General features: G+C 42.2%; 1 protein-coding gene across 1 annotated transcript; it reads left to right on the top strand.

Annotated features, from left to right (window-relative positions):
• Positions 1-16,310: 16,310 nt before the first annotated feature.
• Positions 16,311-22,135, top strand: LOC121269639 (ATP synthase subunit g, mitochondrial-like). Its single transcript, XM_041174395.1, has 3 exons — positions 16,311-16,449; positions 19,417-19,577; positions 21,952-22,135. Exons 1-3 carry the CDS (start codon positions 16,386-16,388, stop codon positions 22,048-22,050), a joined length of 324 nt encoding a protein of 107 aa, XP_041030329.1. The 5' UTR covers positions 16,311-16,385; the 3' UTR covers positions 22,051-22,135.
• Positions 22,136-24,182: the final 2,047 nt, after the last annotated feature.

Genomic DNA, 24,182 nt, shown 5'->3' with positions numbered 1-24,182 from the left:
AATGGTAGGATTCTCTCTTGTTGGAGAGGATCATTCCTTGACACTTGTATGGTGCAAATGTTACTTGCCACTTGTCAGCCCAAGCCTGAATATTGCCCAGGTCTTGCTGCATTTGGACATGGACTGCTTCACTATCTGAGTCTTAGCAAATGGTGCTGAACATTGTGCAATCATCAGCGAACATCCCCACTTCTGATCTTATGATGGAAAGAAGGTCATTGATGAAGCCGCTGAAGATGGTTGGGCTGAGGACACTACCCCGAGGAACTCCTGCAGTGGTGTCCTGGAGCTGAGATGACTGACCTCCAACAACCACAACCATCTTCCTTTGGGCTGGGTATGACTCCAATCAGCGGAGAGTTTTCCCCCTGATTCCCATTGACTCCAGTTTTGCTAGGGCTCCTTGATGCTACACTCTGACAAATGTGACCTTGATGTCAAGGGCATTCACTCTCACCTCACCTCTGGAGTTCAGCTCTTTTGACCATGTTTGAACCAAGGCTGTAATGAGGTCAGGAGCTGAGTGTCCCTGGCGAAACCCAAACTGGGCATTAGTGAGCAGGTTATTGCGAAGCAAGTGCCAATTGATAACACTGTTGATGACCCCTTCCATTACTTTACTGATGATGGAGAGTAGACTGAGGAGGCGGTAATTGGCCGGATTGGATTTGTCCTGCTTTTTGTGTACAGGACATACCTGGGCAATTTTTCACATAACCTGGTAGATGCCAGTGTTGTAGCTGCACTGGAACAGCTTGGCTAGGAGTGCGGCAGGTTCTGGAGCACATCTTTAGTACTGTTGCCGGAATATTATCAGGGCCCGTAGCCTTGCAATGTTCAGTGCCTTCTGCCATTTCTTGATAACACATGGAGTGAATTGAATTGGCTGAAGATTGGCGTCTATGAGGCTGGGGACCTCCAGAGGATCATCCACTCGGCACTTCTGGCTGAAGATTTTAGCAAATCCTTAAGCCTTGTCTCTTGCACTGATGTGCTGGGATCCCCCATCATTGCGGATGGGAATATTTGTGGAGCCTCCTCCTCCATTGAGCTGTTTAGTTGTCCACTGGATGTGACAGGGCTGCAGACCTTGGACCTGATCCGTTGGTTGAGGGATTGTTTAGCCCTGTCTATCACTGCTGCTTATGCTGTTTGACATGCAAGTAGTCCTGTGATATAGCATCACCAGGTTGACACCACATTTTAAGGTATGCCTGGTGCTGCTCCTGGCATGCTCTCCTGTACTCTTCATTGAACCAGGGTTGATCCCCTGGCTTAATGGTAATGGAATACTGGGGTATATGCCAGGCCATGAGGTTACAGATTATGTTCGAGTAAAATTCTACGCTGTTGATGGCCCACAGCACCTCATGGATGCCCAGTCTTGAGTTGCTAGATCTGTTCAAAATCTATCCCATTTGGCACAGTGGTAGTGCCACACAACACGATGGAGGGTATCCTCAACGTGAAGGCGGGACTTCGTCTTCACAATGACTGTGCGGTGGTCATTCCTACCGATACTGTCATGGGCAGATGCATCTGCGGCAGTCAGGTTGGTGAGGATGAGGTCAAGTATGTTTTTCCCTCTTGTTTATTTTCTCACCACCTGCCACAGACCCAGCCTAGCAGCTGTATCCTTTAGGACTTGGCCAGCTCGGTCACTAGTGGTGCTACCGAGCCACTCTTGGAGATGGACATTGAAGTCCCCCACCCAGAGTACATTCAGCGCCTTTGCCAGCCTCCGTGCTTCCTCCAGGTGGTGTTCAACATGGAGGAACACTGATTCATCAGCTGAGGGAGGGCGGTACATAGTAATCAGCAGGAGGTTTCCTTGCCCATGTTTGACCTGATGCCATGAGACCCCATAGGGTCCAGAGTCGATGATGAGGACTCCCAGGGCAACTCCTTCCTGACTGTATACCACTGTGCTGTGCTGTCTGTCCTGCTGGTGGAACAGGACATAGCCATCCTCATGGATAATGCCCGAGACACCACCATCACCATCCCTGGCTATGTCAGGCTGTTGCTTGACTAGTCTGTGAGACAGCTCTCCCAGTGTTGGCACTAGCCCCTAGATGTTAGTAAGGAGGACTTTGCAGGGTCGACAGGGCTGAGATTGTCACGCATGTAGTCCTGTAATAGGTTTTCAGTGCCTAGGTCGATACCGGGTGGTCTGCCTGGTTTCATTCCTTTTTTGTGACTTTGTAGCGGTTTGTTACAAATGAGTGGCTTGCTAGGCCACTTCTGAGGGCATTTAAGGGTCAACCACATTGCTGTAGGTCTGGAATCACCTGTAGGTCGGACCAGGCAAGGATTTCCTTCCCTAAAGGGCATTCGAGAACTAGATGGGTTTTTACAGCAATCCACAATGGTCCCATGGTCATCGTTAAGCCTTTAATTCCAGATTTTTATTGAATTCAAATTCCATCGTCTGCCGTGGTGGGATTCAAACCAGGTCCCCAGAGCATTACCCTGGGTCTCTGGATTACTAGTCCAGTGATATTATCACTACGCTATCGCCTCCCCAAGTAGGGAGCACCAGCCCTCAACTTCTTTTAATCCAGTGTAAAATTGCTGTGAAGCAGCATATGTACTCAATATGCTGTCATTACTTCTTCATACCACAATTTGTGTGATTCTAAGGCTGCTCTTGAACTTCATAATACATAAGGCATGTAGTCCTGTAACTCAAAGCACCACCTGCTGTGCCAGCTCTTGCGGACCATGAGACCAGTGACAGTGTCTGCAATTCCTTGCTGCAACTTAGAGCAGAAATTTCCCCCCGTCGGTGTTGTGCGGGGGCGGGCGCAAACTTGATCGGCGCCCCCAATTGGGGCCACGCTGCCATTTTAGGTGGGTGGGCCAATTAAGGCCCACCCAGTGTGAATCACACCTGGAAGCGCAGTGCACTCCCTGTGTGGGTTAGGGGGGGATTCCCTGAGTCAGGGCCTGCGCTCTTTTGCGCATATACGTAAAAGAGTGCAGAAATCTCCCTGAAGCACAGAGCTGCCTCAGGGAGATTAAGTTCGGAATGCAAGTTTTTATTAAAGACAGAAAAATTATTTAGACATGTCCCCTCACGTGACAGCATCGCATGAGCTGGGACATGTTTATCAAATGTTTGAAATTTTTAAATTTGATTAATAAACCCTTCATGAAACCTCATCCCATCCGTGGATGAGGTTACATGAAAAATGTGAAGGCTGCCTGGGCTCTTCGCCTGCCCGACAACCTTAAGGTTGGACGGGCAGCATTCTTAACAACTTTAATTACTTTCTTAATGGTCTAAATAGGTGTTTGACAGTTCGGCGGGCAGATGAAATTCTGACAAAACCAGCACTTGTTTTTGCATAATTTGCGATTCTCCCAAAGAGTGAAGACAAGCCAACTTGAGCTCTCTTGTGTCTTCTAGTAAATGGCATGATACCTTTGAGTCGTTTGTTTCCTATATTTATATAAAAATCTCATCTCCCTACAAGATTTTCCTTCAGATGCCAGCTCAGCTGTAAAGCAACAAGTTTCTCAAGCATTTCCTCATTCCTTAATCCTCCAACAACAGGAATCAGCCATGATGATCTTTGCTTGGCACTGAGTATCCCTTACATCTTAACAAGGTGGGTAAGGTGAGGCACAGATCTCCCTCAAGATAGTCCTGAAGTTCTACGGGACCTGCAAGAGGAGAGAACTTAAACGGAAGCAGATTTTGCAAATGAAATAAAAATAAAGTGCTGGAAAGATCCAGCAGGTCTGGCAGCATCTGTGGAGAGTGAAACAGTTAATGTTTTGAGTCCAATATGACTTCTTCAGAACTGAAGAGAGGTAGAAATGTGATGGGGTTTATGTTGTTGAAAAAAAGGAGTAGGATCAGGTGGGACAAAAGGGAAGGTCAAGGATGGGTCCACAAGCGTGACCCCAGTCTTCTGGTCGCTTGCCATTTCAATTCACCATCTTGCTATCGACTCACATTTCTGTCATTGGCCTGCTACAATGTTCCAGTGAAGCCCAACACAACTGGAGGAACAGTGCCTCTGAACTCAACATTGAATTCAACAACTTCAGACCATGAATTCTATCCTCAATTTTGAATTTTATTTTTGCCAAGAGCCAGTCTGTCTTGATTTTGCTTTCAGATTGGAGTGACGTTTATTCTGCTATTAGCACCTACTCTGGATACACGCTTTGTTTCTTTACTACAACCATTACCACTCCCTTTGCCTTTTGTTCCATGATATTTAAGCTCCCTCCACACTCTAACTTATCCCTTACCTTCCCTTTTTCCAACAGCATGAACCCCATCACATTTCTACCTCTCAAGTTCCAAAATAGTAAGTCATAGAATTTTACAGCACGGATAGAGGCCCTTCAGTCCATCGTGTCTGCATAGGTCATCAAGTCCCGATCTATTCTAATCCCATTTTCCAGCACTTGGCCCATGGCCTTGTATGCTGTAGTGTTTCACGTGTTCATCTAAATACTTGTTAAATGTTAAGGTTCCCTCCTCTACCACTCTTTCAGGCAGTGAATTCCAGATATCCCCCACCCTCTGGGTGGAATTTTTTTTCTCAAATCCCCTCTAAACCTCCTGCTCCTTACTTTAAATCTATGCCCCCTGCTTATTGACCCCTCCACTAAGGAGAAAAGTTTCTTCCTATCTACCCTATCTATGCCCCTTATAATTTTCTACACCTCAATCAGGTCCCTCTTCAACCTTCTCTGCTCTAAGGAAAACAACCCCAGCCTTACTCGTCTTTCTTCGTAGCTGAAATGCTCCAGCCCAGGCAACATCCTGGTGAATGGATAGCTATAGTGGATAATTATAACGGATAGTCATATGGACTCAAAACGTTACCTCTGTTTCTCTCTCCACAAATGCTGCCAGACCTGCTGAGTTTCTCCAGCACTTTCTATTTTTTTTCAGATCTCCAGCATCTGCAATATTGTGCTTTTATTTTTGCCATAGAGTTTTAATAGTTATTTAGTGAATTACTTTGAAATGCGATAGTGTTGGATGATTAGTAGCGATGAGTGTGAAAAAGATTCTTTCTCCAGGCTTACAAAGTTATCGAAACACAGAAGTGGAACACAAGGTTCCAAACCCACATTAGCATTCTACACTGATTTTCCAATGCTGCATCTGTTTAACAATCAGAAGGACAAACAAGTTAGATAATCAATCTGAGCTTTGATGTTAAACTGTATTACCACCACCACCTTCTCAAGGGCAACTAGGGATGGGCAATAAATACCCCAGTGACGCCCACATCCACAATTAATAAAAAAAATTAAAGAATGAATGAATACTGCCTTAAGTTCAAGGTCTGAACCATTCCTTGAACGGACCCTAAAATTCCACCTCCAAAATGGGTCATTTTTCATCTTGAGGGGCGAGCCCCCACTATCTTACAGGAGGCAGCACTAACATTGGTAGGTATTTTAACTGGTGTCATGTTGTCAACTTGTCCTGAATATGTACTTCGAGCCATGGATCATGCAGCATGTCTCTGCAAACTATATTTGTCCATAAACTAGACTCAATCCTAACCATCTTCTAGCAATGGAAGGTGAAATGTCTATCCAGTGACATGTTTAATCCATGACTGAGAAAGGCTTGCATGATTATCAAATAATGTAAGATAGTTTTCCATGGTTAAATTATTGGTTCACTGGTTTGAGAGAAAATTTCTTGCTTTGCTACATTGCTGTGATGCAGTGCACTATGCATTAGCTACACAAACTCTGTAATGATCTGTTTACAGTAGAAAATAAATATATATTAAAGATAGTCAGAAACAACATTAAAATGGCTACTGTGAATTTTGATGCCTGTGGATTGGAGTTGGTCGCGTTGGGAAGAATGGATGGTGCGCTAAATCCTGATTCCCTATTTTGCGATTTGTACACTCCACTGTCCCAGAAGTGACTATTCACCCCGTTAAATTGACTTAATTTCTATTGCATTGTTTTCTACTGCACTGGGTGTAGATTCAAATCCTATTCGAGACACTTGGGCCCATAGTCTAGGCTGACACATCTACACAGTACTGAGGAAGTGCTGCACTGTCAGAGGTGCTGTCTTTTAGGTAAACATAAAATATCCCATGGCACTATTCCAAAATGGGTAGGGCAGTTCTTGGTGTTTTGGCCATCATTGATACCTCAACCAAGACATATATTTCATTGCTGTTTGTGGGAGCCACACTCCAGTATAGTGTGTGCAATATGGGTTGCACTTAATTTTATTGCAGTTTCCTTCCCATCTCTTCTGAAGACGTGAACTTTCATTTCAATCAATACCTCAAGGGCTGTGAAACTTCAGGATATATAAATACATGTTCTCCCTGCAACTCTTGTGGAATGTGGATTAATTGGCATTGGCAGCTCAATAGTAGCTTGTCCTGTGATCTTCCTTCATGTGTGAACCTAAAAATTTATGTATTACAAACTATTTGCAGCACATCCAGGCCATTTGACCCAACTGATCCATGTGGTGTCTTTGTTCCACACAAGTCTCCTCCCATCCTTCTAACCCTATACACATACCCTTCAATTCCAGAGAGTCCAGTCCTAAACACATGCATACGGCTATACATATCACATGGAAAGCAAAATTAGATTGGCAGATTAGTTCCCTCCCCTGCCAGGTGCTTGGCAGCTTAATCGCGCAACCAATTAATTCAAACACGACCAACAGATGTATTGCCATCCTGGCTTGGCGGTTGGTGGTGGAGTCTTCCCAGCTGTTGGGCATTAATGCAAGATTTCACGTAGATATCACAGGTGGGCCTGATCCTGTCTTCAGTTGATCTAAACACTTCCCAACATATGCCAAAACTATTAACCACTTCAGCTTCACTTTCCAGAACTCCTTCTCTAAATCTTCTTTAACACACTTAGAACCTCTTGATGCTTGTGTCATATGCTCATGGATTTATGGAGACAATGGGCATTTTTACTTTTTAAAAAAAAGCATAACATGTTTGACAATTTATCTTGCCCCAAGATGGAGTCGTGACTTTTTGTGATTTCTGCTCAGACAAGGACTAACTCCTTGCCATTAATGTCTGTGGGTGGAGGACCCTCCCTTAAAAAGGCCTTCAAAATGCAAAACCACTCGTGGAATTTATATCTCCTATTGTCTGGGTATTTACAGAGAATCAAATACAATTGGCCCTTAGACTTAGTGTCTGAAAATGCAAAAACTAATCAAGAGAGGTATGAAAAAAAATGATTTACCACAAGCAGGTGTGAACGACCACCATTCCTCCATTGTGTGGCAATGCTTTTAATGTCATATCATCTGTGTGAATAATAGAAGCATTGGTCGTGTGATCACATGATTAAAACTGGCTTGTGATAACACTTAGTAACTTAAGAACAAGCCAGGGGCATGTCAGTCTGGGACAAACAGCAAATCCAAAACTTTGAACCTCCATTTATCTTCAAAGAGCCAAGCAAAGGAACCTATCAGGCTTACAATATCTTCATTATAACGGACCCATTAAAAACAAAAACAGAATTACCTGGAAAAACTCAGCAGGTCTGGCAGCATCGGCGGAGAAGAAAAGAGTTGACGTTTCTTGGTCTTGATTTTCAGCCCGTTAAATTTTGGCAAGCGTGGATGTTTGTCACTTAGGTAGCGATGAAACCAGGAAGCCGGTCACAAGGTTAGTGGTCCGAAGACCTACCCTGAATTACATCATCTGATGTGTGTTACTTTATTAATTACTTATTTACATTAACAAAGGAAAAAGCCGTAATTAAGCTAACATAATTGTAACCAACATTAAGTAACACTACCAAATAGTTAAACAGAGTAAGATAACTAATCATTTCCCCCTTCCTTTTTTTTCCAATAAATTATAAAGATTTTCCTTTTCCCACCTATTTCCATTATATATATATATAAAAAAACCCCACTAGAGCTATACCTTGAGTGCCCTACTATCCATTCTTAATTAGCACATTCGTTTAGATAATATCACCAACTTTAACTTTAACAACTATGTGTTCTATTGTACGATTGTTGACATCTTTTGATGATCTGCTTCTATCACTGCTTGTTTGTCCCTACAACCACACCCTCCCCCCCACCTCTCTCTCTCTCTATCTCTCCGCCCCCCACACACACACCTTAAACCAGCTTATATTTCAACTCTTTCTTGGACTCGAACTCAAGTTCTGTTGAAGGGTCATGAGAACTCGAAACGTCAACTCTTCTTCTCCGCCGATGCTGCCAAACCTGCTGAGTTTTTCCAGGTAATTCTGTTTTTGTTTTGGATTTCCAGCATCCGCAGTTTTTTTGTTTTTATCTCTGTGTTTAATTGACTGCCACAGCTCTTCAAGAAATGCCTACCTCCTTGAAGAAGTTCTGCCACATGCCATTAAAAACACATGATTTGTTTCTTATTGTGTTAATAATCAATGCATACATCATCTTTAGAACTTATCTTTCATGTGCGCATTTGCCTGTATGTTTGAGGGAGTAAGTGTTTTTGATGCATCTACATTTCAGGTGTGTAAATAAATATTTATTCTTTTAATTTAAACATACCAGAAACCTAAAACAAAAACAGAATTGCCTGGAAAAACTCAGCAGGTCTGGCAGCATCAGTGGAGAACAAAAGAGTTGACGTTTCGAGTCCTCATGACCCTTCCACAGAACTGAGCAAATATAAGGAGAGGAGTGAAATATAAGCTGGTTTAAGGGAGGCGGGGGGAAAGAGAAGTGGGGGGTGGGGGGGTGGGGGGAAGAGAAGTTGTCGGGGGGGTGGTTGGTGTGGTTGTAGGGACAAGCTAGCAGTGATAGCAGATAATCAAAAGATATCACAGACAAAAGAACAAAAGAATACAGGTGTTGAAGGTAGTGATATTATCTAAACGAATGTGCTAATTAAGAATGGATGGTAGGGCACTCAAGGTACAGCTCTAGTGGGGGTGGGGTGGAAAGACTAGGGGGCCATAAAAGATTTAAAAATAATGGAAATAGGTGGGAAAAGAAAAATCTATATAAATTATTGGAAAAAACAAAAGGAAGGGGGAAGGAACAGAAAGGGGGTGGGGATGGAGGAGGGAGTTCAAGATCTAAAGTTATTGAATTCAATATTCAGTCCAGAAGGCTGTAAAGTGCCTAGTCGGAAGATTAGGTGTCGTTCCTCCAGTTTGCGTTAGGCTTCACTGGAACAATGCAGCAAGCCAAGGACAGACATGTGGGCAAGAAAGCTCCTCTACGTTGGAGAGACCAAACGTAAACTGGGCGACCCCTTTGCAGAACACCTGCGGTCTGTCCGCAAGAATGACCCAAACCTCCCTGTCACTTGCCATTTTAACATTCCACCCTGCTCTCTAGCCCACATGTCTGTCCTTGGCTTGCTGCATTGTTCCAGTGAAGCCCAACGCAAACTGGAGGAACAGCACCTCATCTTCTGACTAGGCACTTTACAGCCTTCTGGACTGAATATTGAATTCAACAATTTTAGATCTTGAACTCCCTCCTCCATCCCCACCCCCTTTCTGTTTCTTCCCTCTTCCTTTTGTTTTTTTCCAATAATTTATATAGATTTTTCTTTTCCCATCTATTTCCATTATTTTTAAATCTTTTATGACCCGCTAGTCTTTCCACCCCACCCCCACTAGAGCTGTACCTTGAGTGCCCTACCATCCATTCTTAATTAGCACATTCGTTTAGATAATATCACTACCTTCAACACCTCTGTGTTCTTTTGTCTGACATCTTTTGATTATCTGCTCCTATCACTGCTTGCTTGTTGCTTGTCCCTACAACCACACCAACACCCCCCTCCCAACTTCTCTTCTCCCCCCCACCTTAAACCAGCTTATATTTCACCCCTCTCCTTATATTCGCTGGTCATGAGGACTCGAAACATCAACTCTTTTCTTCTCCACCGATGCTGCCAGACCTGCTGAGTTTTTCCAGGTAATTCTGTTTTTGTTTTGGATTTCCAGCATCCGCAGTTTTTTGTTTTTACCAGAAACCTAGTTGTGTTAATCTGTTATAGTCACAGTACTCAAGAGGGTTTAAAACACTCCCTGTAAACCATACATCTTGTTGTGAACAACCGAGAGGTGAGTAGAAAGGGGAAAAGTTATCTCACCACCTCTCTCCCTCTTCATCCCAAACCTCTCCCTACCCCTCCTTAAACCTTGCTGGCTTCCTTAAATATCTCTTCCTCCTCCCCCACTCCATTGCTCCTTTGCTCACTCTCCACCTATAAAACCTCTCTCAAAATTCACCTTTATGCTCAATCTACCAATCACCCCATCCAATTTCTCTACTCTTGCACTCTGATCTTTTCTACGCTAGATTTCCACAGCAATGAATAAGTGGAGCAAATAATTTTTTCATGTATGAAAATCAGGCAGAATCCATTTACAATCTTAAATTCGTCCACTATTCGGCCCTTCCTGTAATTCACCAGTGGAGTCCAAAAGTGACTTAGTTTGAATGTATGATAACGAGCGAAATTATGGCCCTGAGTTTACTGCTTTCATAGAATTAATTCATCATTAGCAACAATTATATGTCCCCTTAATGAATAAAACCCACACAGGAAAATTGGTCCAACAATGGCTAACAAGAGAAGTTAAAGATAATATTAGTTCATGGGACATGAGAATTGCTGGCTAGGTCAGCATTTATTGCCCATCCCTCATTCTCCTTGAGAAGGTGGTGGTGACCTGCCTTCTTGAACTGCTGCAGTCCAGATGTAGATGCACCCACAGTGCTGTTAAGGAGGGAGCTCCAGGGTTTTGACTCAGCATCAGTGAAGGAACGGTGATATATTTCCAAATCAGGATGATGAGTGGCTTGGAGGGGAACTTGCAGGTGGTGGTGCTCCCATGTGTCTGCTGCCCTTGTTTTTCTGGATGATAGTGGTCATGGGCTTGGATGGTATTGCCTTGGTGAATTCCTGCAGTGCATCTTGTAGATGGTACACATTGCTGCCACTGTGAGTGGGGGGTGGAGGGAGTGAATGTTTGTGGATGGGGTGCCAATCAAGCGGGTTGCTTTGTCCTGGATGATGCCAAGCTTCTTGAGTGTTATTGGAGCTGCACTCATACAGGCAAGTGGAGAGCATTCCATCACACTCCTGACTTGTGCCTTGTGAATTCAAAATGAGGTTCTTTACACTGTGGACAGACTTTGAGGAGTCAGGAGGTGAGTTACTCTGCAGGATTCCTGGGCTAGTCCAGTTCAGTTTCTGGTCAATGGTAACTCTCAGGATGTTGATAGTCTATGGAATATTTATATTTGCTAATCTCTTTACTTTTACATTACCTATTGCAACTTTTACAATCTGTATTTATGCCTCCTTGCTAAATTACTTTCATCTTCTATTTTGCACTTTATCACTGTATTGGTTACTCCTTGCTGAATTTTAAAATCCTCCCACTTCTCAAACTTACTATTCTTTTTGGCAACATTTATAAGGCTCTTCCTTTAGTCTAATACTAGCTTAACTTCTCTTGTGAGGCAAGGTTGGACCACCTATCTTGTGGAGTTTTTATTCTCCAACCGACGTGCGCATGTTGTGAATTATGGATTACATATGTAAATGTTTGTCATTTTATCTACTGTTAAATTTTTTGATCTAGTTTCTCAATCGACCTTAGCCAACTCTCTCCTCATAAATCTGAACAAAGAACTGCATAGTTAAGCTCCTAGTTTAAATCACTCTCAAACTCAACATAAAACTCTATAATCTTATTATCACTCTTCCCTGGAGGGTTCCTTTACTACAAGGTTATTAATGAATCCTGCCTTATTGAACCATCTTCTTCCTCTTCCCACACAAAGAGATGCATGAGGCATATACTTGTATCTGTTTCCATAGCTAGTTTTTTTCCTGCAACAGGTCACTAGCCGGTCGCCAGGGCCTAAAGCTTGAGGGGCAACATTCACACCAAACATGGCTGACCAAGAGACTCTCCCATTCTTCCCACCTGCCATAGGCATAATCTCTCCAGGGAAGAGTGACTGTAATATGGTAGAGTTTTATGTTGAGTTTGAGTGTGATTTAAGTGAGTGAGTGAGTGGAAGTCCATTACAGAAAATTGCAATTACCTGAGTGACACAGTTTATTACAAGATGGTGAGGCAAAATACAAAAAAAGTAGCTGTACTTACATTTTAGAATAGGGGGCGGCCCCATGGGCCCAGCATCCAGAGGGGAGCTGCAAGTCAAAATTAAAAAGTCGGCTTTAAAAAGGGAGAAACTCCAAAGCACAGTTTTTAAAAAAAGAGAAAAGTCCCTACAGAGTTTAAATGAAGAAGGATTTCTGCTGTTCTGAAGATTTTTTTAAAAAAGGCTAGCAAAGCGCACAGAAAATGCTGCAGCTTTAAGTTTAATAAAAGGGCCCTTGACTGGGACACAAGCACGTGGCATCTCCCAGAATGCAGGTCATTCAAAAAAATAGAAAAGTTCAAAGGATCTGCTGAGTTTAAAAAAAAACTAAAGAATATCCCAGAAAAGGGATGATGCAATTCTAAAAGTTTTTTTTAAAAAGTAGCCACGATCACCAGGGAGCCCGCCAAAATCATAAAAGCCCGGGAAAAGCACAGACCGAGAATCCGGCAGCTGCAGAGACGACCTGACTTTAAAAAAATGTTACCGCACAGATAGTCTTAAGGGCAACCAGAAACCCCCAAAGAGAGGGCAACTCCACTGAGGGCAACAGAAGACCCCCAGAGAAAGTGCAACTCCTCTGAGGGCAACAAGAGACCCCAGAGGGAGGGTGACAGAAAACCCAGAGACAGGAAGCCAAAAGGCCCCAGGGCGAGAGAGACAGATGGTAGTGCAGAGCCAGCAGATGGCTATGAATTAAGGAACGCTACCTGAGGTAACTTAAAAGTAGAAAAACATGCAAAAAGTAAATGAAGCTGTTCTGCAGGAAAATGTTCGCATCATAACTGAACTGGAAGGCTTGAAGCTCAAGATTCAAGCTAAGTATGTATCTTTGAAAATGCATGATAAACTGAAGTCTTCAATGAACCAAGCTGTTTGATATCTGAACAAATTTCAGAGATAACACAAAAGGTATTAGGAGGAGATATGACCCTCAATTCTACTGTTGGTAAATCAACACGGGAGCTGGGGAAAACTTAACCAGATGTACAACCAGGCATAACAGTAGGCAAAAATGTATGCACAGAAATTATAACCCTGCTAGACTCCTTGAATAATAGATATGTAGCCATGGAAAAAACATGAGCTAAAATGGGTGTTGAATATTACTTCAGGAAAGTTGTGTTGGAACTATCAGTAGCAACAAAATGATACACTAAAGCTCAGAGTTAGTTGGCAAGAGGTCAACAAGAAAATGATGAGGAGAAAGGACGGTTGATTGTCCTTCAAGAACAAATGAAAAAGGAATGTGTGATCATTCAGCAACATGAAGAAATGGAGACTTTCTTAAACAGCAGAATGGAAGAACAACATAAGAAACTCAAGGAGACCCTACTGAATTACAGGAAAACTCAAGATGAAACAAGCAAGCTTCACAAAGAAAAGGAAAGCCTGTTGACAAACCTTAACATGCTACAAGAATTTCTTAAAATGAAGGCTGGGATTTTCTGGCCCCGTTGTGACGGGACCCACCATGCGAGGTTTGGCAGCATGGCCAGAAGTCCACGGGTGGGGTGAGAAAATCCCATCCAAAGTTTATTCCTCTGGAAAATTATGAAGAGAAGCAGAATGAATGTAACATTACTCTGAATATATTGAAGAACCAGTTGGAAGAGGAGACTCAGCAATGTTCAATATTCCAGGATGAAGCTGAAAGCTACAAGAAGCAGACTGAAGAGCTGAAGAAACAGTTGAATGGAAAAGAGGAGGCATTGAAAGGAAAAACCATAGAACTTTCCAAGCTGTGACTGGATAATGAAGCCATGAGTTGCACAATTACAGGACTAAAACAATTTAACACTTTGCCAGAGACAGACCTGGCTAACAGTGAATCCAAAATGAAGGACAAGGGCAAAGTTCTGTTGCAGACAGATCCTTTTTCTGCATCGAGTTATGATCCCAGCTGAGAATACTGGACAAGTCAAATCGCAGAGTGAAACTTGGCTTGGTAATCCTAACTTTTTTTTTAGAAACCATGGAGGTCAGTTACTGAACACATTCACAAGATGTACTGCCTGTGTACTTTTAACACAAAAGATAAAACACTTTTAAGCAAGAAAAAATGAACTATATTACACTAGACAAACAGGTTGGAAAGATTTCAATACAGATACCAGAAAATGATTCAAACTCAAACTATTCCTTTTATCCTAGCAAACCTTACAGATGCAAAACGCCAGTGAAGATTTACCACTGTCTCAACACCAAGGCTTCTTGCTTGGGTTAGCTCAGTTTCAAACAGTTTTCTTCCGGCAAACTTCTGAGCATTCACTGAATGCTCTTTTTCAGCTGGTATCTCTCCTTGAGACACCCAAAAATTGAAATCTAAACTCACTATTACTTCAACTTCAGAACAAGCACAAGTTCCCTAAACTCAGTTCCCAGCAGGCTTGCGGGATTTCTTATTGGAGAGAGTAGACTTTTTGCCTGCACTCTCTGGTATACACACACTACTAACCACACTTCTATGTTTCCCTGTCTCTCTCTGTGTGTCTCTGGATGCCTGTCATAGGCAGCAGCATGATTTTTTTTCCACTTAATGTATTTTAAAAATTTCACTAAACTATGAACCCCTTAGTAACCCATCTCTTCACTTCAAGAGTTGTGAAACCTCATTAAAAATGCACGTTATACGAACAGGGTCCCAGACTTCCTGGCACTTGGCTCACAAAAACCTCTAAATGAAACTAAAGCCAGCTTTCACTAACACCCAAATACAAAATATGAATTAAACTTGAAGCTATATGTTCTTCCTAACAACTGTCTTTATATTTTCTTTTATTATCATGGCCTTTTTTTTCCATGTTGCCTACCTCTTTTAAAAGTCAAGTAGCCTGGAATATTTAGTTCCCAATCTTGGTTAGTCCACAACCACATCTCCAGAATACCTATTAGATAACATTTATTTATATCTATGCTATTAATTTATCTATTTTGATGCAAATGCCTTATGTATTTAGACATGTTGCCTTTAGCTTTAACATTTTCTATTTTTCCCTGATCACCTTAGGTTCTAATGTCCTATAACTTTTGATAAACTGCCTGTTCCTCTCTGATCAACTCTGATTGTTTTTATTGAAATTGCTTTTCTGCTCTACAGCCTTAACTTTTCTCTTACTGATTTTGAATTTATCCTTTCCTGAATCTTTCTAGACCCTATTCATTGGTTTAAAGTCCTAGCTGCTACACTTGTTATTCGATTGATCAGTACACAGTTCATCAGAGTCTTGTTGTGTCCACCTCAATGGAACAGTTCATTTTTTTCCCCCAGAAAAATTTTTTGCCCATGAAGCGAAGCCACTACCTCCCACACCATTCTTTCAGCCACACATTTAACCTTCTAATCCATTTGCCCTGTGCCAATTGAGTCAGGTGACAATCCAGGCAATATTGAGGAGAGATTTAATAGATGTGTTCAAAATCAAGGAAGGTTTTGCTTTGACTGGCAAAAAGGTCCGTAACTAGAAGACACAAATTTATGGTTGTTGGGAAAATGACCAGAGATGAGGTGAGGATTTTAAAAAATATATTTTATGTCAAGGATGTGGTGCCTGAAAGGATGGTGAAGGCAAGTTCAGTCATAACTTTTTCAAAAAGAAATTCGAAAAAATAGTTGAAGGGAAAACATGTTATGGGGAAAGAGTGAGGGGTTAGGATTAATTGGATAACTCTTTATAAAAGAGATTGGCAAAGCTGGATAGGCTGAATGGCCTCCTATTGCACTGTTATTTTATAAAATGATTGTTTCATTTTTACCTTTAAAATAATTATTAAGCTTTATTTTAATTTTTGATGAATTTATAACATAAATCCATTTCAGAATCTATTGGTCATGATTTAGAATTGTATTTAAAGCTATTTAAATTTATTTAGAGTTGTGTTTAAAGTTATTTAAATCCATGTATTTAGTACTAACTCATGTAAATTTATTGAATTGTATTTAAAGTTATTTAAATTTATTTAGTTATACTTCGTGTCATTTAAATGACCATAGAATTGTAATTGCTGGTTAAATATATTGAATTGTGTTTAAAGTAACTCATATACGTTTAGAATTGTAATTGATTATTTAAATATAATTATTTAGAGTTGTAAAGGAATTTAAGTTGATTGCAGCATTTAATTTGTTTAGGTGGCTATGAAAGTGCCGGATATGTGTCACGAGGACCCCGGCTGATGTGGAGACAGGCAGTGAGCTGGTCTCCTTAGACTCGGGGTCTTTCTCGGAGGTGACATTGTGAAGATGGCGGAGGTGGCGCGGCGGTTGGTGCAGAAAGTGGTGACCGGCGGCCCCAAGCTCGCCCTGGGTAACCGGCCGGGGATGGGGAGCAGGATTGGGAGGGCGAGGTCGCTCGGGACTCGGGACCGCCATAATAACCAGGCTGGTTCAGGGGGCGCGTTCGCGGGTCTTGCTAAAATCCTACCTCCCAGCGGCTCCCAACCCAACCTCAACCCGGGCGACACCCTCCAATGCCCCCCCCGACCCCCGCTAATTCCCCACCCCCCCCCAACCGCCCCCTCCAATCCCCCCCAACCACCCACCACACCAAACACCACCTCAACCAACCCACAACCCCCTCCAACCCCCCCAACCACCCACCTCAACCAACCCACAACCCCCTCCAACCCCCAACCGCCCCCTCCAATCCCCCCCAACCACCCACCACACCAAACATCACCTCAACCAACTCACAACCCCCAAACACCAACCCCCCCCAACCCAAACTACCCTCCCAACCCAACACCTCAACTAACCCACTCCCCAACCCAGCTCCAAACACCCCCCCACTCCCCCCATGTACCCAACCCACCCCAACCACCCCCTCCAACCCCAACCACCCCACCTGCACCCACCACCCAAACCCGCCTCCCTCCCAAACACCCCCACAACCCCCCCATCCCAACCCCCCCCAAACCACCCACCAACCCATCCCCCAACCGCAACCACCACCTCCAAACCCCCCAACCCCACCCCCCACCAGCCACACCCTCCCCCCCCCATCAGCCACCAACCCCCCAAGAACCATCTCTCCCCCCCCCCATACCGAACCTCCTCCTCCACCCTGACCTGAACCTCACCCCCGCGACCCCAACACTCCCTCATACTGTACCTCACCCCCCCCCCCCCCCCCCCCCGGTGTGCCCCTACCCCCTCTTACCATGACTACAGTTGATCTTCGTTTGCCAGATATCTGGAAACAGCAGCAAAGATTTTCCCATTCTTGAAGGGTAATGGGAAGGATCAGGAGAGAGGGTTTGGACTGGATGATTTGTGGAGAAACACATCAGCACAGACTGTAATATCCTTATGGTTGAGTAGCCTATTGCTTGCTTCATGTACTTATTAAAAAGTTGAAGTTAGTGAGTTGTCTCTATCTGTGGACTTGTGCCCCTTGGTGCCTTCATGAGGGGAGATAAAAGTGTCTGAATGAAGGATGATTGAGTTCACTTACCTGATGGCATTGTGTGTCAGTAGTTTTTAAATATCAAGTGTGTTTTGGGGCCTCCTTCATCTCTTTCTTTCAGCTCAGGCAACAAAAGTGAAACACTGCAGGTGCTGGAAATCGGAAATAAAATCAAAAAGTGCTGGAAACGCTTAGCAGGTCTGGCAGTGCCTGTGGAGAGAGAAACAAGAGTTAACGTTTCTGATCGATAACCCTTCACCAGAACTGGGTGGTCATTGATCTGAACCACGAATCCTTTCCCTGCACAGTTGCTGCCTCACCTGAGTGTTCTCCAGCATTTTCTGTAATAACTGGTCCATATGTGTGGTGTTTATTTCAGCATTTGCGGCTTATAAAAAAATTCCATCGTCTTTTTATGGGTGTTATACTGTAATTTTATTGGAGGGTGGCAAATATAACCCCACTATTTAAAAAAGGAGGGAGTGGAATTACAGACCAGTTAGCCTAACCTCAATAATAGGGAAAATGCTAGAGTCTATAATAAAGGATGTGATAACAGGATACTTAGAAAATATCAACAGGATTAAGCAAAGTCAACATGGATTTGTGAAAGGGAAATCATGTTTGGCAAACCTACTGGAGTTCTTTGAGGATGTAACCAGCAGAATAGATAAAGGAGAACCAGTGGATGTGGTGGATTTGGATTTTCAGAAAGCTTTTGATAAAGCCCTACATAAATTAGTGTGTAAATTAAAGCAATGGGATTGGGGGGTAATATACTAGCATGGATTGAGAATTGATTAGCAGACAGGAAACAGAGTATGAATAAATGGGTCTTTTTCGAAGTGGTAGGCGGTGACTAGTGCTGTACCGCAGGGATCAGTGCTTGGGTCCCAGCTATTCACAATGTATATCAATGATTTGGATGAGGAAACCTAATGTAATATTTGGTTTGTGAGCGGTGAGAAGGGTGTTAAAAGGCTTCAAAGCAATTTGGACAAGTTGTGTGAGTGGGCAAATATATGGTAGATGCAGTATAATGCGGATAAGTATGAAGTTATCCTTTTTGGTAAGAAAAGCAGAATAGCAGAATATTACGAAATTGGTGATAGATTGGGAAATGGTGTACAAAGGGACCTAGGTGTTCTTGTACACCAATCACTGAAAGCAAGCATGCAGTTGTAGCTAGCAGTTAAGAACGCAAATGTTATATTGGCTTTCATTGTGAGAGGACATGAATACAGGAGCAAGAATGTCTTACTGCAGCTGTACAGGGCCTTGGTGAGACAGCAGCTGGAGTATTGTGTGCAGTTTTGGTCTCTTTCTAAGAAAGGATATACTTGCCATAGAGAGAGTGCAGCATAGGTTCACCAGACTGATTCCTGGGATGGCAGGATTGTCATATAAGGAGAGATTGGGCTGACTAGGCCTGTATTCACTGGTGCTTAGAAGAATGAGAAGGGGTCTCATTGAAACATAAATTCTGATGGACAGACTGGATGCAGGGATGATGTTTCCTCGGGCTGGGGACTCTAGGACAAGGTGGGATCACAGTCTCAGGATACAGGGTAGGCCATGTAGGACTGAGATGAGGAGAAATTTCTTTACTCAGAGGGTGGTGAGCCTGTGGAATTCTCTACCACAGATGGCTGTGGAGGCCAAGTCACTGAAAATACTTAAGAAGGAAATAGATTTCTGGACTATAAAGGTGTCAAAGGGTATGGGGAGAGCACAGGAGTACGGTGTTGAGATAGAGGATCAGCCATGATTGTGTTGAAAGGCGGAGCAGGCTCGAAGGGCTGAATGACCTCCTATTTTCTATGTGTCTATCTTATCAAAGCTGTTTATGAATTCTGTTTTTTTTTGTAGCTGCTGCTAATTACTCTAAACCACGTCTGGCTACCTTCTGGAAATATGCTCGGGTGGAGCTGACTCCTCCAACTCCTGGAGAAATCCCAGTGGCTGTTGAAAGCTTCAAGGGTCTTGTGGCATCATTTAAAGCTGGGAGTTACAAACAAATAACAGTAAAGGTAATAAAAACAGAAAATGCTAGAAATACTCAGGTCAACTGTTAAGTTAACGCACAGTTGAGATTTACATTTTGTTTGTGACCAGTTTGTGTATTTAATAATAAATAAAAAAGATTGTTGCAGTGAATGGACAAAATACACAAAACTGGTTCTGGAAAATATATCTAATCTCCAGCAGTTCATTACCTTATAGTAGCTGATGATTGGTTTCTAATGAATATCACGCTGTTCAGTAAAAACTTTCTTGAGATTCCAAGTCAATAATTGCTCTTTGTAAAATTAATTTACAGCCTTTAGAGCTTCAGAACTAGGGTCAGAGTTTAAAAATAAGGGGTCACCTGTTTAAGACAGAGTTGATGAGAAATTCTTTTCTGAGGGTCGTGAATCTTTGGAACTCTCTTCCTCAAAAGGCAGTGGAAGCAGAGTCTTTGAATACTTTTAAGGTGGGGTAGGTAGTTTCTTGATAAGCAAGGGTTGAAAGGTTATCAGGGTTAGGCGGGAATGTGAAGTTGAGGTTACAATCAGATCAGCAATGATCTCATTGAATGACAGCGCAGGCTTGAGAGGTTGAGTGGCCGCCTCCTCATTCGTATGTTGGAGATCTGTTTTTAGAAGTGGCAGCATCTATGGAGAGAGAAACAGAGTTAACGTTTTGAGTCCAATGTGACTCTTTGGAACTGATGAGAGGTAGAAATGTTATGGGTTTTATGCTGTTTTCAAAGGTGGGGGTGGGGTGTGTAGGGTGAATGCCACTTCACTGACATGTTCAACTTGTTCAAACTTTGCTTTTAAAAAGGTATCTAATCCTTCATTAAAATTCTTGTCCGCAATAGCCCGCTGGATAACTGCATTATTTTGTGTCAGATTGGGATACAAGGTCCCAGTCTTGATCCCTAGGTTGTGTTAAACTAGCTGACCTCCACTGTAGTGGTAGTAAGCGCATAACAGTGCTCCTGGGCTAGAGGGTGGGGGCATCTGCCAACATTCATACTCCTGATTGTTAAGTGACCCCTATTCGAAAGTGTGTACATGCGTACACACATGGGTGGGGGGAGCTTTGTGGAATCCCCACCTAATAATCATCAAGAAGGTCATTTTAAACAGACAGACTTGGGGCTAGAAACTGGACTAATGTTTCTGAAACATTTCCCATTTAAAGTGCTGGCAACTCTCATCTTACTGTGTTCTTTGTACTCTGACCTCTGGCTTTCCAATTGCTGCACATGAGGATGTATGAAAAATTGCTTCTTAAGCTGCTAATTTAGTTGCATTTCATTAATTCCTTCCAAGGTTTTTTTTCTCAAATGGATGTATTCCAGGTAGAATAAGTGAAGAGATGCTATATTTATGTGAAACATAAATAAAACCTTTTGTAGGAACTAATGGAAATGGAAACCAAATTGTTTAATGTTTATGAAATGCAATCTTGAAGCCCAGGCGTTCTGATGTTAGCCTTTTTATTATTCAAAGCTGCCTGACTCCCATCGTTATTCTAACTGGTATCAATAGTTTTTCCCAAATTTGAGATTAACCTGAGAAAATTGCAGTGACATTCCTTTTCTTTGAGGAGATGATATTTTTCAGAGTTTGTAGTCTCTCATTGTTGTCTCTCTTATTCATATGTAAATAGACTGTGCCATCTGCTCCTGCTGCCTGACTTTGCAGGTCCCAGAATGAGAACTGGTTAAATGAACTGTATAAATAGTGATATTTGGATCCCTCCTTGTGTAAGACTATTGAAAGATGACAAATATAGGAGCATTTGACTGTAGGATTTTGAGGTTTCTTGGCTACGCTGTTCATTGACACCAATGCTGGGTGAATAGTCAAAACCGGTCTGACTTTTTTTTCCCCCCCACTAATAATCACATCTTATTCAATTAAATGTTTTCTAGGGAGGGAAATCTTGCCTTTGGTTTTTTTATACACACAGCTGTTTCCCCTGATTCTGAGATCTACACATTGCTGAGAAAGACCAGCTGGAGGGTTAATTTACATATGAATTGAGGTATTAACAATGGACAGCGCAAAGTTTGAGAATTGCATTGAAATCTTTTAGGATGGTCTTGTGTTGGAAAGCACAGTAAATGAGAATCCTGTTTTAAGTTGGGGTGAATTCTTAAATGCGGATAGATTTGGAGATCATCAGCATTCAAGAAGCTTGGTGTACCCAATTGATGCAGCTATGTTGACCTAGACACTTCTTATCCTTGCTGTGTTAAAGTCAAATCTTGATGCACCCAAACTCATTCTTTCTAGGCACTTGTAAACCTCCCAAGTTTTTCCTTGCTTCTGCAGTCTTCAGGTTTGTAAGTTTTCAGGTTTGCAACTCTTAATGACCACCTCCAGTTTTATCTTGTCTTCTATTTTGCAGGAAGCCCTGAGGAACACACTTGTGGCCACGGAAGTTGTGATGTGGTTTTACATTGGCGAGGTCATTGGCCGAAGAAGCCTGATTGGATATAATGTCTGAACTCTAACCTGTGTTGGACTAGCATTCCATTGTAAATGAATGAATAATATTTCAAATTAAATAAAGCCATTATTAGGACTTAAAAGGCAGTGCCAGAGTGTTTTATTTCATGCATTACACTTTAGTGAATCATTTTATGTCTGTCACGCCAAAGGATGTCTATGCTGTGTTTCCACTTCTGGAACTCACTGTTAGACTAGCAGTATCAGATGTGATTCAGTAAAGCTCCACTTATTTCACTCCATTAGGTTCTAAAGTCTAACATAACGGCAGACAATACTGTCCTATGGTGAATCCTTTTTCTTTTGAGATGGTTAGTTTACACTACATTGTGAGTAGTTCTGCTCCAGATTCACTAGGGACTGGGTTGAGATTGCCAGACTCATTCCACATGGAACCTTTAGCTGGTGTTGAAGAGATTTTCTTTTGCCCAACCAATCAAGTTTGAACTCCAGCTTAAGTCTTAAGTTGAGCAGTTGTCTGAGCTTTTAAATTTATACAGTAATAACTTGTGGCTAAGCAAGATAAAGTTAACACCAATGATCTGCAGTGATTACATATAATATATTAGTGGACCCTGCATATTAATATTTAATTATTTCCTTTTAGCTAGCACCTGGTCCAGTGACTGAAATGCCATTGTTTCAAAAATATGTTTCCTTATTCCATTAGTCTGTGAGGAAAAAATGTGGTACAATTTTTTAATGTATCTAATTGTCATTCTTTGGAAGCTCTAGGAGAGGGAAGGATATTTGAGCTCCAGATTATCTTTGCACCCTCTCAGCTGGGCGTTGTTTGACTGGAGTTGCTGTGAGATCAGGTAAGGATCCTTGTTTTGGAATTGTTAGGATTAGGATGCCAGGAATTCTGTGTTGTGGCATGGTTAAGAACTGTTGGTACTGCCTCCTATGAAATAGTATGATCAGAATAAGGCCTAATTGTGTTGATTGTGTTTTTTAGCCTTGCTCTACCAGTCAGAACTATCATTATTCACAGCAATTTGAATTTTTTGGGGATCAGGTAAAAGCAAATTTGTGGGTTGCATGGGAGATTGGGGAAGAGAAGGGAAGAATTCTTGCCTCTTGCTGAGCCATCCTGAGGCTGAGCACTTCTGAATTTCTCCAGGTCTTTGCTGGCTAGGTTGCCCTATTTACATTGTAGCTTTTATCAGAAAGCTGAAATGAATGGTTAAAAAGAGTAGCGGAGATGGTGAAATAAAATTAGAAGTTGTGATTGGGTAACAACAACTTGGATTTTAAAAACCTATGAGTTGTAAGAGGAAAATAAATTAGATGAGTTCTGCAGCTTTGAGGATTTGGGAGAGGTGCTGTAGGATGTTGTCTGCTGAGTTCACTGACCTATAGGATCAGGAAAGGGGACGGAAGAGAGATTTGAGACTAGAAGTGACTACACTCTATCAAATGGAAGTTTTAATAGTATTCTGCCAAAGAATACGAGAGAGGAGTTTCAACCTCTCATACGGGTGGTTTTGTAGAGAGCAGAGATTGGGAGGAAGTTAATTTTCTTGATGCAAGGTCCAAGAATGTCATTGGATGATGCACTATTGGTGGAACGGAGAGTTGTTTGAGATTTACAAAATATACAAATAAGCTGTGCCTCTGAAGAATTGAAAAGGATTCTACCCCACTGAAAATTGGGAGGAGATCCCACTGCAAGAGGGTTGGATGTTGTGAGCACTGAGGGCGATTGCAGGGTGGTTTTAGATGAAAAAGTAATTAGTTTTGTTTGCATTTCTAATGTAACAACAGTTATATTCTGAATTTTTGCACTATTGTGTGGCTTATCTGGAGAAAGAAATTTGCCATGGGTTATGAGGAAAGTGCAGGGGAGTATGAATAATTGGGAAGCCTGTTCAAAGATGTGATGAACAGAAAGGTCTCCTGCGCTTTACGATTCTAGGATCAGACTCGGGCCAAGTTGTTTGCCAAAAAGTTTTAATTGAATTGCCTGACTTGTTCTTCAATCTTCAGATTGTTACAATTTTGTGAGATGAATTCTGCAGCACAGGGTATCTGTATAATCCTATCAGAAAGATGAGATGCTGCTATCTCTAGATTTTAGCTGTATCCAGGCAATGTGTCCTTTACCCCCCTTTCCCTCAAACAAGCTGC

Source organism: Carcharodon carcharias, chromosome 25 (assembly GCF_017639515.1).
Source record: "Carcharodon carcharias isolate sCarCar2 chromosome 25, sCarCar2.pri, whole genome shotgun sequence".
NCBI classification, from domain to species: Eukaryota; Metazoa; Chordata; class Chondrichthyes; order Lamniformes; family Lamnidae; genus Carcharodon; species Carcharodon carcharias.
The sequence above is the reverse complement of the archived record's forward strand: the minus strand, read 5'-3'. Positions and strand labels throughout refer to the sequence as shown.